The sequence below is a fragment of the Lolium rigidum genome, chromosome 5, assembly GCF_022539505.1.
Source record: "Lolium rigidum isolate FL_2022 chromosome 5, APGP_CSIRO_Lrig_0.1, whole genome shotgun sequence".
Classification (NCBI taxonomy): domain Eukaryota; kingdom Viridiplantae; phylum Streptophyta; class Magnoliopsida; order Poales; family Poaceae; genus Lolium; species Lolium rigidum.
This window is the reverse complement of record NC_061512.1, coordinates 161,423,568-161,441,731: the sequence shown is the minus strand read 5'-3', so window position 1 is coordinate 161,441,731 and position 18,164 is coordinate 161,423,568. Positions and strand designations below refer to the sequence as shown.

The 18,164-nt window shown below is 44.7% G+C and overlaps 3 protein-coding genes across 3 annotated transcripts; 1 reads left to right on the top strand and 2 right to left on the bottom strand.

Annotated features, from left to right (window-relative positions):
• Positions 1-174: 174 nt before the first annotated feature.
• LOC124652884 (ras-related protein RGP1) lies at positions 175-2,330 on the top strand. Its single transcript, XM_047191929.1, has 2 exons — positions 175-401; positions 1,689-2,330. The coding sequence occupies exons 1-2, from the start codon at positions 175-177 to the stop codon at positions 2,134-2,136; spliced, it is 675 nt and encodes a 224-aa protein (XP_047047885.1). The 3' UTR covers positions 2,137-2,330.
• Positions 2,331-10,328: 7,998 nt separating this feature from the next.
• LOC124655126 (SKP1-like protein 1) lies at positions 10,329-10,784 on the bottom strand. Its single transcript, XM_047194083.1, has one exon. It carries the CDS (start codon positions 10,776-10,778, stop codon positions 10,329-10,331), a length of 450 nt encoding a protein of 149 aa, XP_047050039.1. The 5' UTR covers positions 10,779-10,784.
• Positions 10,785-16,788: 6,004 nt separating this feature from the next.
• On the bottom strand, positions 16,789-17,247 carry LOC124655523 (SKP1-like protein 1). The gene has a single exon (XM_047194400.1). It carries the CDS (start codon positions 17,239-17,241, stop codon positions 16,789-16,791), a length of 453 nt encoding a protein of 150 aa, XP_047050356.1. The 5' UTR covers positions 17,242-17,247.
• Between the last annotated feature and the right edge of the window lie 917 nt (positions 17,248-18,164).

Sequence of the window (18,164 nt, the reverse complement as noted above, 5' to 3'; positions counted from 1 at the left end):
AACACCAGCCCCACGGTTTCAGAAACCAAGAACGTGAGAAAGGGGACGCACTTTCCTTCTCCTGACGCCAAGATCGGTCCTTGGAGGACCCAGCCAAGATCGAGAAAGAGATTCCCTGCCGGTGCTGATTAATTGGTTGAAGCAGGGAAACTCAGCAGGGCGATTTCACCCGAGATGTCCCGGGGCTACGGGGAGATGGGGCAGAAGGTGGACTACGTCTTCAAGGTGGTTCTCATCGGCGACTCCGCCGTCGGCAAGTCGCAGCTGCTCGCGCGGTTCGCTCGCAACGAGTTCAGCCTCGACTCCAAGGCCACCATCGGCGTCGAGTTCCAGACCAAGACCCTGCACATCGACAACCGGACCGTCAAGGCGCAGATCTGGGACACCGCCGGACAAGAAAGGTACTATTACTAACTAACCAAGTATTAACAAAACCCCGCATCCTCTCCATGGCCTTGACCACTTCATCGGGGGATCATTCATAGGATTGCAGATGTTGTACTAGGCTAGCCGCATTAACTATATGCTCCTCTGTTTCAAATTCATGGGTGAGGATTTTTTGTGTGGAATGTAGAGAGGTTTCTAAATTTGGAATGGATATTTACATACTAGTAGTTCATACTTTGCTCAGTCCAAATTTAGAATGGATATTTACATCAGATAAGCATGGCACAGATTTTGACATCCATCAGAACTTACAGTTACCAATTCTCATGTAGTTGCACATTTTCAATTACTATTACAATTAGAATCTGCCAAAAACATTTGACTATCTTCTCAGCACTAATGTCATTGAAGTAGACAGCAAATTATGAAGACTTTGCAATAAGTCTTTTTTTTTTTAAGCAGAGGCAAAAGCTTTGCCTCTTCACATTAACTAAGGAGTTGAAACATGGTTTCAAGGACAAAAAGAATGGTACAAAACAGCCTAGTATCCCGGAACTGTACAACTCAAATTCTCCTTGCTCTGAGAAGGTGTCGTAGTTAACTATGCTTAAAATTGACAAACTGGCGTTTTCCCTGTTCATTCTGGGTATCTACCAATACAGTACCAAAAATATGTCCATACTAATGCAGTTGATATTTGCTCAATAAAAACATAGATGCGATAGTTACATCAGACAGAGTAGCATGCCTTAGACTTTGACACTTCCAACAAATTCAGTTACCTACCATCATATATAATTGCACATCTTAAATTAGGAACAATATTAGAATGTGATGAAAAACGTTTGACCAACTTCTCAGCAATAAAGTGACAAAAAAGGAAGAAGACAACAAGATAAACAGCTTAGAAAGTACTCTCACCGTTTTATAAGCTGTATCATGATTCTTTTAGGCGAGGGTTCAACCAAAAGTTACTCTACTACTATGCATTTTAATTGAAAAAAAGTTATGTCACTAAATATGTATTTAAAGGCACTTATAATTACAACTGTGTATCACATAAAGATTTGTCTTACCGAATCATGATACATCATGATACACCTTCTATTATGAAATGGAGGGAGTAAGTCCTATCTAGCAGTTTGGTCATGAATATTTTGCTAAATTTAAAATTAAATGGCAATTTTGTTGTTTTCGTTGCTGTAAGTGAACTTTAACAGCACTAATGACCTACCTCAACTTGCTTCATTTATTTAATTGTTCACTTTCAATATCTAAGCATACACTAAATGTGGTAACAGGTACCGAGCAGTAACAAGTGCGTACTACAGAGGTGCAGTAGGAGCTATGCTAGTATATGACATGACCAAGCGTCAGTCCTTCGATCATATGGCAAGGTGGCTCGAGGAATTGCGAAGCCATGCTGACAAGAACATCGTTATCATGCTAATTGGGAACAAATCAGATCTTGGTACACTCCGGGCTGTCCCGACCGAGGATGCTAAGGAGTTTGCTGAACGTGAGAGCCTCTTCTTCATGGAGACCTCCGCACTTGAGGCCACCAATGTCGAAAACGCTTTCACAACTGCTCTCACAGAGATATACCGCACCGTCAGCAAGAAAAACCTTATTGCAAACGACGAGTCTAATTCTAGCGGAAACGCGAGTTTGCTGAAAGGAACAAAAGTTATCATCCCTGGTCAGGAGGCAGCCCCTGCAGCCAAGGCCGCATGCTGTATGTCCTCGTAGACATAACATCATATATACTCTGGTGTTTCTGGCAATTAAATGTTTCGATGTAGTCCCACTGTATCTACAGATTGAATAGCTGGGATTCTTGGGAGGAGGGACGAAAGGTCCATATCAATAGTTAACTCACATACATTGTAATTTTCTTGATGACTACTTTTTAATCTAATTATATGGCGGTGTGTAGTCATTAAGAACATTTTTCAGATAAACCAGCTCAACCTTTTCACCTTTTCTGTTGGCTCTTCTCGGAATCTCCAGGCGCAAACATGCTAGGCAATGAAAGCGTGTGTTGCCGTGTATATCTGTCTTCTTAAAATAGGTGCAGAGATATTAGAGAAAAAACATTAAAGGTACAAGTACAATTATCTGAGTAATATTGTACAGAATTACAGATACTATCTGGAATCAGCCTAGTTTAGTCCTATCTTAGTCAGACATTAAGCAGGTCACAGTGGTGGTCGAAATGAGAAACCTCAACAAGACTTTTTTTTCCACAGAAACAACAGATGTTGTTAGATAATCAATAATCACGTACAAACAATAACACACGTGTAGTTTAAATTTGACATGCTTTTATAAAATCGACTGAAACTCAAAAAATAAATAAATCAAAGGTACTTAGAAACAGAAAAAATCAGATCGTGCGTAAAAGCATTGCGACAGAAAACGGTTCCCCCTTGCGTCGCCTCCTCCGGGCGACCGGGGGCGAAATCCTACCAGCCGCCGCCGCCGCTCCTTCCCCCTCCGTCCCCCCTCCTCGTCACTCCCCGAGGCGCCGCCGGGCCCGGCTCGCGACGCCGGTGATGGGGGCGGCGGGGATCTGGGCCCCGGGCCCTTGGCTTCCTGCGACGTATAGATGGAGGAGCATCGCGCTGGGTTCACCGTGGCTGGGGCGGCCGATCGGTTCTTCCTCCGGCGTCGATGGAGGGCCTGGCTCCGCTATGGGCTCGGGAGGACTCGATCGGCGGCCTCCTCGGTGGGGACTCGGGATCTCAGGGCGGCGTTCCTGATCTGGTGGTGCGGCGATTCCTGCTCGGCGGCGAGAGGTGTTCGCGGGTGTGGGCTGGCTTCTGCGGCCGTGTGGGCGGCGCGGAGCCGACGGGTGCTGGCCGTGGCCCCGGGCCCCCTCGGTGGTCGTCGACGCCAAATCTGAAGGTTGCAGTCCCTCCTCTCCTCATGGCGTCCAAGCTCCCTGGCACTTTTCGGCCGAGCTGCTAGCAGCAGGACTCTGCGACCGGGAGAAATCCCTAACCAGCGGTAGCGGTCACAATGGCGACGTCCTTGGGCGCCGCCTTCCCTGTTGGGGGTGCCGTCGAGGTACTGTCCCTCCCCCTCCTCCTTGCTCCCCGGGTGAAAACCTAATCCCGGATTGGACCGCGGTGTCGCTGTAGGGTCGCTAACCTTGCCGAAGTCGCGGTCTTCGGTAGCTTGGGTAGGTTGTGGGCGCAGGTTGTGTGTGCGGGTGGTGTGCCTGGTGCTCTTCTCCGCCTTGCCCAATCGCTTCATCTCCGACACGTTCGAGCTCCGGCTTGTCGTTGTGCTTCTCGGTGTGTTCGGCATGGTGTCGGTGTGCTTGGATCTACTTCCTCGGACGTCGCCGTTAGTGGGAAGTCAAGCTCAGGGGAGCGCCTCCATCGGCCGACAATACAACGCCCTTCGAGCCAGGGCAAGGAGGCAGAGAGCCTTCTTTGGCGATGGTATGGCTGAGGTTGATGCTCGATTCCGTGGGGTTTTCCATGCCAGGCCACACTTGCTGTCTTCCTCTCGAGCTCCACCGGCGTCGGGCTGCTGATCGTTGAAGAGGGCCTTGGTGTTGCAAGCTGTGTTTCATCTCTGTTGTTTTTTGCTTGTAGCTTCTTTGGGTTGTAAGCTGTTCTCAACATCCTTGTACTCTGGCCTTGTTTCTTTATTAATTTAAAGCGGGTCTAATTGTACTTAAAATTGGTGGTATACCATATTACCCCTTTTTTTTTTGTTATTCCTTCAACATACCTCCATTTTTGGGACACATAAAAAGGGAAAACATTTTTCTGTGACAAAATGTTGGAAACTCATTTTGACACTTTTGTTTTTCATGCCAAGATACATTTGTATGCATAATTTGGAAAAATTATGACAAATATGACACGGATATGGCCATCACCAAGATCATTTGGGTAGAAAGTCAAGATAATCCAGACATGATAGCCCATTTACGAACTTGTGTTATTTAATTGCCATACTACAGTTTTGTTATTTTCTGTCAATGAGGCCACATAAAGGACTCCATGTGCAAGTTTTACATATTTTTTTTTCATTTTCTTTGATTGGATTCAAAATTGGTAAAATGACCATTGATAGCAAGGGGTTAAATCTTTGAAATTTGTTTCCAGTGGCTAGAATCCTACTTTGTTAGCTTAAAACTAATTTTATCATTTTAAAACTAAACTAGTTTACATTTGACATACTATTATAAAATCGGCCGAAAATAAATAAAAACCACATGTACCTAGGAAAGGAGAAAATCCGTCAAGTCTAGAAATTGCCATTCCGATAGGGTCTAACTTGAGTGATGCCACCCCATATTTTTGTACTTGCTTTAAAAACCTTTTTAGAACACATAAAATCTAAAAATATTTTTATCTGAAAAAAATTGGAAACTTATTATGAAACTTTTAGTAGGTCCTCAGAATGAGTAATTCCCGATTTTTAGGGAAAAGACGGCCACGGGAAGGCGACAGGAAGCATCTTGGGCCGAAACTACACCAAAACAGTCCGAACTGAACCTTCTCCCAGATGGGCGTGTTTCAACTTCTTCCCGGGCCTTTTATTCTTACACGATGGGCCGTAGGACTCCGCAGCGCTCGCTAGGGTTATTAGAGGAGTCTCACTCCTCACCAAAACAGAGCCCCGCGCGCACCTGGTGCTCCCCCAGTTCTCCCCAGCGCCGCTGCCGCCGAGCTACCCTGGCCGAGCTCATCGTCTGGGTCGACGCCGAGGAAGCGGTACCAAGCTCTCCTTCCAGTACCGCATCAGAGCATCGGTGCGGCGGTGCCACCCGGGATCGCTCACCGCTTCCTCCGCCCACCACCCAATTCGCCATGGCGTAAGACCTGCCACCGCGATGGGGGCGACCGCGTGATTCCGGATAACCGGGAGAATTTTAGTTTCCATCTAACGGTAACGTATGCCCTAATGTTTGCCATGACGATCGACTGATTTTTGGTTGAAAACGTTAGTACTACAAAGGATGATTGATATTTGATATGGTGTCTTTGATGTTGCCACAGGGCATTCGTAATTCATTGATTGGATATCCGATCCTCCTATAGACGTACTATTTCGATTTACGAATTTCAACGTGATAACCAGTAAGATTTTATTGCCATGATAATCTAGTACGTAGTAGCTTTCTATCTATGTGACTGTTTTTGTATTACAAATTTTTTGTTTTCAATTTTGCGCTGTGGGTAATCGAAGAAAACTTATTATAAATTGTTTATATATATGACTTTTTTTTGCTTTTAGATACATTTTAAGTGTTTGGAGGAGGCGATGCTTCTAACGCACACATCAGTATTTTAAAGGACCGGCCCTGCTCTGCTCGCGCATTGCTGCCATCAACCTCGCCGGGTGTCATTTTGAGCACACGCTCCCCCGCAGGCCGCAGATCGACAGCATCTGGCGGTCGACATGGACATGGAGCACACGGACGTGCTGGTGGACATCCTCCGCCACCTCCCTCCGCGCAGCCTCGCCATCTCCCGCGGCGTATGCTCCACCTGGCGGGCCACTGTCGACCACCACCGTCTCCTGAGGGCGGACCTGCTCCCGCTCTCGCTCGATGCCATCATCTACGACAAAGTCGAGATAGACGCCCCGATCCTCTTCTCCCGCCGCTCCACGTCGCGCTACATCACCAGCAGGCTAGACTATCTCGAAGAAGATCCTGCCTATGGGGAGGTTGCAGGAGAGATGAAGGATCACTGCAATGGCCTCATCTTGATCCAGAATGACGTGGTCGTCAATCCCGCCACGCGACAGTGGGCACGGCTGCCCCCGCTGCCATGTGCGTGCCCGAGGCCCAGGATGGCAACAACGTCCTGCGGACGCTGCCACAATAACCGCTACCTCGTCTACGATCCCACCATGTCACCGCACTACCAGGTTTTCTTCATCCCTCGAGTTCCTGGTGACGTACCGGCCGACAGCGACACGGCCTGCACCACGGAGTGGCCTCCTTCGCAGTACGTCATGCATGTCTTCTCGTCGAGGACAAAGTGCTCGAAGCAGAGGTCATTTGCACGAGATGGGGATGCCCCTGGAACAATCCAAGACGTTCTATCATGCAGGAATTCTGATATGGATCTGTACTACGCCGCTTACTGGCATGGGTCACTATATGTTCCCTGTAGACAAACGCAAGGTGGCTTTATTTTGAGGTACATCTACTCAAACTCAGACACCATACATATTTACATCGATTCCTAGTATTACTTTATCATCCTTAATAAATAATAATGTTACTTGGGTTATTAATGCTAGCGCCGATTTGATTTTTGTAGAATAAACCTATCGGATGACAAGTACGAGGCAATTAAGCTGCCACGAGGGTGCAGACAATTTCGTCTTGGAAAATCAAAGAAAGGGGTCTACTGTGTATTGTATATCGACGGCCGATGCAAGTTTCAGCTTTGGTTCCTTGATGAGTCGTGCGGTCTGATAGTCTGGGTGTTCAAGACCGAAATCAACCTCGAGCCAGCATGGAGAAGATACTGTTGGAGTTATGGCAGCCGTGGACCATGGATCTTGCAGACGAGCGAGGAGGCGGAGTTGTTGTTGAAGAGCGACCTCATGCTCGTACAAGAATACAACCAAGCGGTAGAGAAAGATGGTTTCGAATGGCACTCTGACGATGAAAATGCTGTTGGCATTGTTACAGACGGGTCTGAAAAGTGCAATTCTTACTTTGACACTCTTGTTCTTGGGTGTCTTGGATTTCATCCTTACAAAGAAATTATCTTCTTTCACGAGGACGACTATGGAACAGTTGCATATCATTTAAACAGCTCCAAGGTTCGATACTTGGGCAGGATGGAGCACCATTATTCCGAGATAGAGATCAGTTTTCCGTACGCACCTTGTTGGATGAGAGACTTACCTGGAGGTAACTAACGCCAAGTCATATATATGTTTCTCCTTCATACATGGAGGGACTTACCTGGAAGTAACTAATCTTGAACTGCACTTTCTCCTTCATACATTAGTATTTTTTTTATCTACGTGTAGAGCTAGTCAGAGTGAGAATCTCTTGTCAAAGTTAGATATGCTGATACTACTTTGACATATGCTCCTAGTATATTGGTGTTTGTATGGGATTTGTTGCCGTAGATGAAATCAACTCAGCTCGGTTATGCCATTTATTTATTGCCATGCACATTCACTAGCTTTGCTTCATTAATCGTTGATAAGGTGGTCACATGCTCTTACTCGGCTCCTTAAATCCTCAACCTAAATGTATACCTGTGAGTTACATCAGAATAACCTGCCTGACATTTTGACACTTTCAGAGGTTTCAGTTACCGATTACTCTGTATCATATAGTTCCACATCTTCAGTTAGGAACAAGATAAGAATCTGCCAAAAAAAACTTCAACCAACTTCTCAGGAATAAAGTGACAGAAGTAGACAGCAAATTAAACAGCTTACACACGTAATATAATGTAATGTGTATAATGATTCGTGTACAACCAAAAATTACTCTACTAATATATGCACTTTATGTGGCATAAAGGTTAATGCCGCTGCATCTGTATCTATAGGTACTTACATTGTAATTGTGTATTGCAAGATTGGTCCAGCTCCTGTCCTAACAAATCATGGAACTTCTTATATTATGAATGGAAGGATTAAGTATCATCATCTAGCTGTTTTTTCATAAATATTTTGTTAGATTTGCAACTTAATGTATTCTTGTTGTTATGATTGTTGTAAGTGAATTGTAATAGTGATAATAGCCTAACCCAACTTGCTTCGTCTATATAACTCTTCATTTTCAATACCTAATAAGACTTGCACTGAATGTGGTTACAGATACCGAGCATCAACAAGTCCGTACTACAGAGGTGCAGTAGGAGCTTATGCATAGTATGACATGACAAAGCGCCAGTCCTTTGATCATATGGCAAGGTGGCTCGAGGAACTCCGAGGCCATGCTGACGAGAACACCCTTATATAATACTAATTGGGAATAAACCAGATCTTGGCACACTCTGGCTGTCCTGACTGAGGATGCCAAGGAGCTTGCTGAACGCGAGAGCCTGTTCTTCATGGAGGCAGCTCTAGACATAACAATATATATACTGTGGTGTTTCTGAGAGTTACAAGTTTCTAAGTAGTCCCGCTATATCAAGTTCTAAGTAGTCCTGCCATATCTACACACTGAATAACTTGGATTATTGGCAGGAGAGACGGAAGGGCTACATCAATATTTAACTCACATACATTAAATTCTTGAGGACAACTTTTTGTATCCAATTATATGCTGGTGTGTAGTCAACTAGTCATTAAGAATATTTTCCGATATTATCCGCTGAACCTTTTCACATTTTCAACTGTTCTTTTCTGAATCACCATGCCCATGCAGCAGACATACTAGAACATGAAAGTGTGTTTTTCTGCGTATATCTGTACTCACAAAACAAGTGGTGAAATATTTGAGAAAAACTTAAGGGTACAACCACAACTATCTGAGTAATATAATATTGTACACAATAACAGATAGTGTATGGAACTAGAATACTCCTAGATTAGTTCTATCTTCTCATTATTGTCGCCGTCGTCTAGCCTGAGAGATTTTCCAAAATTATAAGACGAGTTTCTTTCCCTGCCAACTTTTTTTTTTGCATATTATCATTCATTGCCTGGCACTATGTCTAATTAACCAAACCTTGATTTTGATTTTCGGAGTTACCTTAGTCTTCCATGGGTATTTTAAAATTTTCTTTTTCAAATGATCATGAAGTCTTTTATATAAATATTTTAAATTATAAGATTCTGCATCACAACCTTTGGTACTCTCCCACCAATTGCAATTCATGCATGAATTGCTTGAAGCTACGACTGGAGAAACACAGAAAAAATTGAAAAAGAAAATTGGCGAAACATGTATCCATAAACCTTATCAAGCGACAAAATAAACTAGCCTAACTCGTAATTAATTAAACAAGAAAAGCAATGAAATAGTTAATATTTTAAGCAGCTATATATGTAAAGACCAAAGAAGTGCCGTAGGTGATCGATCTACTTGAATGCCCATTGGTTCTCCTTGCGGATCTCCGCCTGCTAGTCCGACGTGAACTCGTTCTTGATGTTGAACATACGATACAATGATGTTGTAAACAGAAACGCCCCTGACATTACCACGCTGCCCACCTTGTGCAAAAAACGAAATTTAGATGGCCGGGTGAAGCCCGACTATTCATCTACTCAACCCTTAAGCTTCCTGATCATCCACCACCAAGCTATGATTTCAGCTGGAGATTTAACAAGTTTAAGCAAGCTTTATTCCTCAATTTTTATAAGGCCCGACACAAAGCGGCTTGCTTTCACAAGAAAAGATTCTAACAATTCAACTAAAATATTGGTCTATTTGGCGCCCCTATAGTTTTACTCACCACACTTCACATATATGTTGCCGTCGGACACTTAAAAATAGATGATGAATTGTTTCAAAATCATCTTAGAACCGTGGATTTAACATTCGTGGCCAACCTTTTTTTTTGCATATACTATCCTTCGTTGCCATGGCATTATGTCTAACTAACCGAAGCTAGATTTTGATTTCGGAGTTATCTTAGTCTTCCACAGATATTTTAATTAAAATATTTTTCCTCAAATGATCATGAAGTCTTTTGTATAAAGATTTTAAATTTAAGTTTCTGCATCACAACCTTTCGTACTCTCCCACCGATATTGCAATTCATGCATGAATTGCTTCAAGCTACGGCTGGAGAAACACATTGAAAAATTGAAAAAGGAAACCGGCGAAACATGTATCCATCAAGCTTACAAGTTTTCAAGGTTTCAAACAACAAAATAAACTAGCCTATCTTATAAGTAATTAAACAAGAAAAGCGATGAAATAGTATACAATTTAAGTAGCTACTTATATATAAAGAGCAAAGTGGTGCCCCAGCTAGGTGATCGATCTACTCAAATGCCCACTGGTTCTCCCTGCGGATCTCTGCCTCCTCCTCCGGCGTGAAGTCATTCTTGATGTTGAACGTCTGGCGGATTTCCTCTGGTGACTTGCCCTTGATCATGTCAGCCACCCTCTGGCAGCTGAGGTCGAGGAGGCCCTTGATCTCCAGAAAGTTGGCGGCGAGGATGATGTCGTACAGAGTGGCCTGATCCAATTTGATGAAGGCGACGTCAAAGGTCTTGAGGTCCTGCTCGCTGGCGCTATCGCCGGAGGCGGCGACGTGCTTGTTACAGTACTCGATGACCTTGGCGAGTATGCCGGAGGTGACGTTGGGGAGCTTGACGCCCTTGTCGTCGACGCAGTTGTCCTCGATCATGTGGTTGACGGTCTGGGACATGGCCGCTGCCTCCTGCGCGATCTCGAACTTCTCGCCGTCGGAGCTGATCAGCGTGATCATCTTGCCCACGACCTCGTCAGCTTTATTTTCCTCCGCCGTGGTCGCCGCCATTGTCCCAGGCTGATCTCTCGTCGAAACGCTAGGTCGGGTCTAGGCTCTAGGGTGTCTAATAGGTAATAGCTCGAAACGTTAGATCTGGATCGTATGCTTGATCGATTTGGTGCAGGGCAATCGATGGTTCCCGGCCGTATTTAAAGGCTCAGAGAAGGCAAGGAGAGGCCAACTCGGGTCTGGTCGGGGTACTCGATCGAGTTTGGATCGGTCTTTTGTCAGACACGGTCATGATCTCGGAGAGATTCTACACGTTATGAACTTATGATTCATCATGCAAGCTCTGCGTAGTTTGCTGCCGTGATTGTTTGGATAATGTATCTGAATCGGCGATGGATTTGACAATGGGATCGAGTCGGTACATTGCTGCCGTGAGGCCTTGCTAGCCCTTGGTGACTGGTGAGCCAAACATGCACGCACTGACTCTTTCTCTTTTTGAAAATTCGACCAAACTACTTATAATCATCAACAATATAAATATTCTAAAAAATAATAAAATTAGAAATAAATACTTAGACCACCTAGCAATGACTACATACACTAGCATTAGCTGAAGGCGCGTCGTCATCGTCATCGTCCCTCCATCATCGAAGTCAAGCAAAAAAAAGCAAAGTTGTATTATAGATTGTTGTAGTAGACAAACGAGAAGGCATCATGCTAACACCCCAAAGGACTAGCGCACCAGAGCAGCAACCATCGCCAATGATGACAAGCATAGATCGGAAGAGACTGCCGTGAACACGAAAACCGACCGCGCCCTAGGATTGAACAAGAAGGACTTTATTCTGACTTCGGTATGTAGCCGCCGCCTCAACATCCAAATAAAGACAGTAAAAAACAATCTAAAAAGGAACATAAATTCCCCGCTAGCATGGGACCCGTGGTCCACCATACCTCAAGGCCCCAAATCCGCTGGAGGTGGAGCAAACCAGCGGCGTGGCTGAATGTACTAGGACGTCGCCTAGAGGGAGGGGGGTTGAATAGGCGGTGTATAAAAACTTCTACTTGAGAGCTAAACTAGGCGGAATAAAACTGCTAAGTGTTTAATAGTTTAGCTCAAAGCCTATCAACTAAGGGTTTGCCTAAGAGCACCAACAACCTATGCTAGCATGATGAGCAACAAGGTGATAACAAGCTAGGTATAGCATCAAGCATGATAGATATCACAATGTAAAGCGCATATGTAAAGGAGCTTGGGTTGAGAAGTAACCGGTGCACGAGGAGACGACGATGTATCCCGAAGTTCAAACCCAAGGGTGCTACGTCTCCGTTGGAGCGGTGTGGAGGCACGAGGCACTCCAATGAGCCACTAGGGCCACCGTATTCTCCTCGAGCCTTTCCTCCAAGGGGGAAAGCCTCGATCCACTAAGGGACCCTTGAGGGTGGTCACCGAACCCGTACAAGCTTGGGCAAACACCCAAGTATCAAGCTTGAGGCAACTCCACAACACGGAGGCTCTCAAGTACAAGGCCACAAGAGGCTACAACACACCACACCGGCAACAAGGCCACCAAGACACCAACGCGCCACAACCGACTCCAAAACCACAAAGGCTAACACACTCTACAAAGGCAACAACGCTACAAAGGCTACCACGCCACAAAGACGACAAGGCCACAAAGGCTACAACACCACAAAGGTAACAAGGTCACGAAGGCAACAACACCACTAAGGTCAACACACCCTCTACGAGACGAAACCCCGGAGAGAACCCAAACCGATGCACCTAATGCAATGGCTAAGAACACCACTAAGATGCCCAAGTTCTCCTCTCCCAAATTCCAACAAAGCTACAAAAAATATTGGGGGAATAGGAGATGAAGAACAAAATATGTGGAGAAACACCAAATAACTCCAAGATCTAGATCTAGCAAGATCCCCTCACTTGGAGAGATTCAGTTGGTGAAGCTCTAGATCTAGATCTCCTCTCTCCTTTCCCCCAAAAATAGCAAGAAATAGTGGAGGGATCAAGAGGAGGAAGAAACACTTCAAGGTCAACAATGGAGGAGAGAGAATGGAGGGGAAGAAGTGGTTGGGTCGGAGGTGGAAGAGGGGTATATATAGGGGCTCCAAAATATAGGCTGTTGGGCTGGAAAAACGGTCGGATTCGCGCCCGAGCGGTACTACCGCTTGTCAAAGCGGTACCACCGCTCGCGCGCAAACTGTGCGAAAACGGTCAAAAACGACCCAAAGCGGTACTACCGCTTGTGAAAGCGGTACTACAGCTCGAGCGGTACTACCGGGTCGATGCCGGCCCAATACCGGACCGGATCCAACGTCTCACGAGAGACCAAACCGGTACCTGGCCGGTACTACCGCCCTTTCCTTTTTTTTCTCTAAACTGCGATACGGAAACGGCAATATCTCGAGCTAGGAAACTCCGATTGAGATGAAACCAATTTTACCGGAAAGAGGGCGACAAGAGCTACCTCTACACAAGGTGAAAACATGGAAAAGAGTGGATGATGATTTTCTCATGGTCATAGAGGTGTAACCTCTCAATATGTTATATCGGGAAAATCATCACCCTCGCACATGCAACATGCGATGCATCCGGAATCCGTTTCCGATGAGCTAGAGCTTGTCATGAGAATGAACACAAGCTCTAACCATCGAAATTGGTTTTCTCGGCCTCAAAGGCAGACACGTCACTCTTTATATACAATAAGTCAGGTATCATCATTTTTTGTACTAGTATATGTTGATGATATTATTGTTACTAGCTCCTCCAACAAAGCAATCACTGCACTCCTTCAAGATCTTGGTTCAGTGTTTGCACTAAAGGATCTTGGTGACCTTCACTTCTTCTTGGGAACTAAGGTAAAGAAATTTAATCAAGGAATTATATTAACCCAAGAGAAATATGCTTGAGATTTGCTCAACAGAGTTGGATTAAAAGGGTGCAAGACACTTTCCACTCCACTGTAAGCATCACAGAAGCTTTCTGTCACTGAAGGAGAACTTCTAGGACCATAAGATAGTACAAGGTATAGGAGCATTGCAGTACTTGACTCTTACTAGACCAGATATAGCGTTTTCTATCAACAAGGTATGCCGAGTTTCTTCATGCTCCCACTACTGTACACTTTGGACAGCTGTAGAAGAGAATATTGAGATATGTCGGTGGTACGGTGAGTGACATAGGCATCCCCAATGGGCCTGCCGAAGATAGTACCCGGGGTTTGTCGAAGGCCCACGACCCGAAGTTTATGAAGCCCGGAAGCCCAATTAAGAGATAGCTTGGAAAGATAGTTGTATTAGGAATATTCGACATGTAACTATTACGGGACGAACTCAAAGAGTCTCCCGAACTTTGTAAACTTGTACACCACGAAACCCTCGGCTCCGCCTCCTATATAAGGGAGAGTCGAGGGACAGAAAGGGGATCGATTTCATTGACAACACAACCCTAGTTTTCTAATAGTCGAGTACTTTTCCGGCTGAACCTTCGAGATCTACTTGCCCTCTACTTCCAACTAAACCCTAGTCTACAATTCGTAGGCATTGACAAGTTAATACCTTGTTAGTGAGTCTTGGGCTAACCTTTAGAAGATCTTCTTCTACATTGGTAAGTGCCTTCTCAAATGCAGATTGGGCAGGCTGTGTAGATGACAGAAGATCTACAAGAGGTTTTGCTGTATATTTTGGACCTAATCTGATTTCTTGGAGTGCTAGAAAACAGGCAACAGTGTCAAGATCAAGTACAGAAGCTGAGTATAAATCTCTAGCAAATGCCACAGCAGAAGTTATATGGATTGAGTCTCTACTGAAAGAACTTGGAGTCCGAAGATATGAAACTTCATGCTTGTGGTGTGATAATATGGGTGCAACATATCTTTCTGCTAATCCTATATTTCATGCTAGGACAAAACATATTGAAATTGATTTTCATTTTGTAAGAGAAAGAGTAGCAAGCAAACAACTGGAAATCAGGTTTATTCCATCCAAAGATCAGGTGGCAGATTGCTTCACCAAGGCCTTACCAGTTCACCAGTTTGAAGAGTTCAAGTACAATCTCAACCTCAAGAAGGTTGTGATTGAGGAGGGATGTTAGAGTATCTAGTGTTCACGATATAGAAGTTCAGATGAACCTAGACAGAAGTACAGATAGAGGTGGACGGTAGTTCAAACTATTCTGTCATTGATATGATCGGTTTATAAGATCAAGATCAATCCCGTGTTTTCCTCTATTTGTTGTAACCTTCCATGTATCTAGCTCTGCTGTTGATGGCCTATATAAGTTAACACGCAACCGATGGAAGTCCCCATCGTTCCCAACAAACCTTGAGCGATCATATTGCATTCCTTCCTTTAAGCTTGGCTTGGCTCTATGCATGATAAGATGTAAAACGAAACATCATAGCTCCAAGTTCAGCCCTAAGCACATAAGTCCTTAAGCTTCCTCAGCGTCCACCACCAAGCTATGATTTCAGCTGGAGATTTAATAAGTTTAAGCAAGCTTTATTCCTCAATCTTCATAAAGCGCAACACAAAGTTGTTTGTTTTCCCTGGAAAAGAAACTAACAATCCAACTAAAATATTGGTCTACCCTATAGTTTTACTGACCACACTCCACATATATTTTGCCAATGAACACTAAAAAGTAGATGATGAATTGTTTCAAAATCATCACAGAACCATGGATTTAAAATTCCCTGCCAACCTTTTTTTTTGCATATTATCATTCATTGCCTGGCACTATGTCTAATAACCTAAACCTTGATTTTGATTTTCGGAGTTATCTTAATCTTCCATGGGTATTTTAAAATTTTCTTTCTCAAATGATCATGAAGTCTTTTATATAAATATTTTGAATTATAAGTTTCTGCATCACAACCTTTGGTACTCTCCCACCAATTGCAATTCATGCATGAATTGCTTGAAGCTACGACTCGAGAAACACAGAGAAAAATTGAACAAGAAAATTGGCGAAACATGTATCCATAAACCTGATCAAGCGACAAAATAAACTAGCCTAACTCGTAATTAATCAAACAAGAAAAGCGATGAAATAGTAAATATTTTAAGCAGCTATATATGTAAAGACCAAAGAAGTGCCGTAGGTGATCGATCTACTTGAATGCTCATTGGTTCTCCTTGCGGATCTCTGCCTGCTACTCCGACGTGAACTCGTTCTTGATGTTGAACATACGATACAATGATGTTGTAAACAGAAACGCCCCCGACATTACCACGCTGCCCACCTTGTGCAAAAAACGAAATTTAGATGGCCGGGTGAAGCCCGACTATTCATCTACTCAACCCTTAAGCTTCCTGATCATCCACCACCAAGCTATGATTTCAGCTGGAGATTTAACAAGTTTAAGCAAGCTTTATTCCTCAATTTTTATAAGGCCCGACGCAAAGCGGCTTGCTTTCACAAGAAAAGATTCTAACAATTCAACTAAAATATTGGTCTATTTGGCGCCCCTATAGTTTTACTCACCACACTTCACATATATGTTGCCGTCGGACACTTAAAAATAGATGATGATGGATTTAACATTCGTGGCCAACCTTTTTTTTTTTTTTGCATATACTATCCTTAGTTGCCATGGCATTATGTCTAATTAACCAAAGCTAGATTTTGATTTCGGAGTTATCTTAGTCTTCCACAGATATTTTAATTAAAATATTTTTCCTCAAATGATCATGAAGTCTTTTGTATAAGTATTTTAAATTTAAGTTTCTGCATCACAACCTTTCGTACTCTCCCACCGATATTGCAATTCATGCATGAATTGCTTCAAGCTACGGCTGGAGAAACACATTGAAAAATTGAAAAAGGAAACCGGCGAAACATGTATCCATCAAGCTTACAAGTTTTCAAGGTTTCGAACAACAAAATAAACTAGCCTATCTTATAAGTAATTAAACAAGAACAGCGATGAAATAGTATACAATTTAAGTAGCTACTTATATATAAAGAGCAAAGTGGTGCCCCAGCTAGGTGATCGATCTACTCAAATGCCCACTGGTTCTCCCTGCGGATCTCTGCCTCCTCCTCCGGCGTGAAGTCATTCTTGATGTTGAACGTCTGGCGGATTTCCTCTGGTGACTTGCCCTTGATCATGTCAGCCACCCTCTGGCAGCTGAGGTCGAGGAGGCCCTTGATCTCCAGAAAGTTGGCGGCGAGGATGATGTCGTACAGAGTGGCCTGATCCAATTCGATGATGAAGGCGACGTCAAAGGTCTTGGGGTCCTGCTCGCTGGCGATATCGCCGGAGGCGGCGACGTGCTTGTTACAGTACTCGATGACCTTGGAGAGTATGCCGGAGGTGACGTTGGGGAGCTTGACGCCCTTGTCGTCGACGCAGTTGTCCTCGATCATGTGGTTGACGGTCTGGGACATGGCCGCTGCCTCCTGCGCGATCTCGAACTTCTCGCCGTCGGAGCTGATCAGCGTGATCATCTTGCCCACGACCTCGTCAGCTTTCTTTTCGTCCGCCGTGGTCGCCGCCATTGTCCCTGGCTGGATCTCTCGTCGAAACGCTAGGTCGGGTCAAGGGCGTCTAATAGCTCGAAACGTTTTTTTTTTTGAGAGTAACCACATATTTCATTAATCAAACACTAAGTTACATGAAGCAACACATGTGGAAACTAAAAGATAAACCGGGATAAAATGATTATCCTGAATTTGCAGATAAAATCCTAAAAGATCGAGAAATACAAAACGATCCCTAGGGTTTCCTGCAACCACCGTAGCCAGCGGCCGCCGTTCAATTCCAACGCCGCCGAGACGAACGCAAGAAGAGACGCCGAGCCTCCACCATTGCAAGATCCAAAAAAGCACCATCGCCAACGAGGCTTTGTGAGTCGATGAACAGGCCTGCTGCAAGCGAGCGAGGCACATCTCGCTGTGGCACGTCGGCGGGGGACGTCCCCGTGCTGTCTTGGACCAAGATATGCCGCCTCCCATCGACGAAGTCGGAGAAGAACGGCGTAACCACCACCTCCGGACCAACATCTTCGCTCCAAACGTTAGATCTCGATCGTAAGCTTGATCGATTTGGTGCAGGGCAATCGATGGCTCCCGCCTCCCGGCCGTATTTAAAGGCTCAGAGAAGGCAAGGACATGCCAACTCGGGTCGTACTCGATCGAGTTTAGACCGGTCTCTTGTCAGACACGGTCATGATCTCGGAGAGATTCTACACGTTATGATTCATCATGCAAGCTCTGCGTAGCTTAATTCGCAAAAAAAAAAGGAAAATGATTCAACGCCCCCGGGGGACGGAGCGTTCCCAACCTCCGCCTTGGTAGCGCGACACGTGTCCCATCCAAATCGTGGGTCCCACCGGTGCATCTTATCCTCACGCCGTCTCCCGTCCAAATCG

What these genes read in the sequence shown, in the direction of transcription:
- LOC124652884 (XM_047191929.1), top strand. Translation starts at nt 175, where the DNA reads ATGTCCCGGGGCTACGGGGAGATGGGGCAGAAGGTGGACTACGTCTTC. An exon ending in GACACCGCCGGACAAGAAAG is followed by an intron (nt 402 to 1,688) that starts GTACTATTACTA and finishes ATGTGGTAACAG; the next exon opens with GTACCGAGCAGTAACAAGTG.
- LOC124655126 (XM_047194083.1), bottom strand. Translation starts at nt 10,778, where the DNA reads ATGATCACGCTGATCAGCTCCGACGGCGAGAAGTTCGAGATCGCGCAG.
- LOC124655523 (XM_047194400.1), bottom strand. Translation starts at nt 17,241, where the DNA reads ATGATCACGCTGATCAGCTCCGACGGCGAGAAGTTCGAGATCGCGCAG.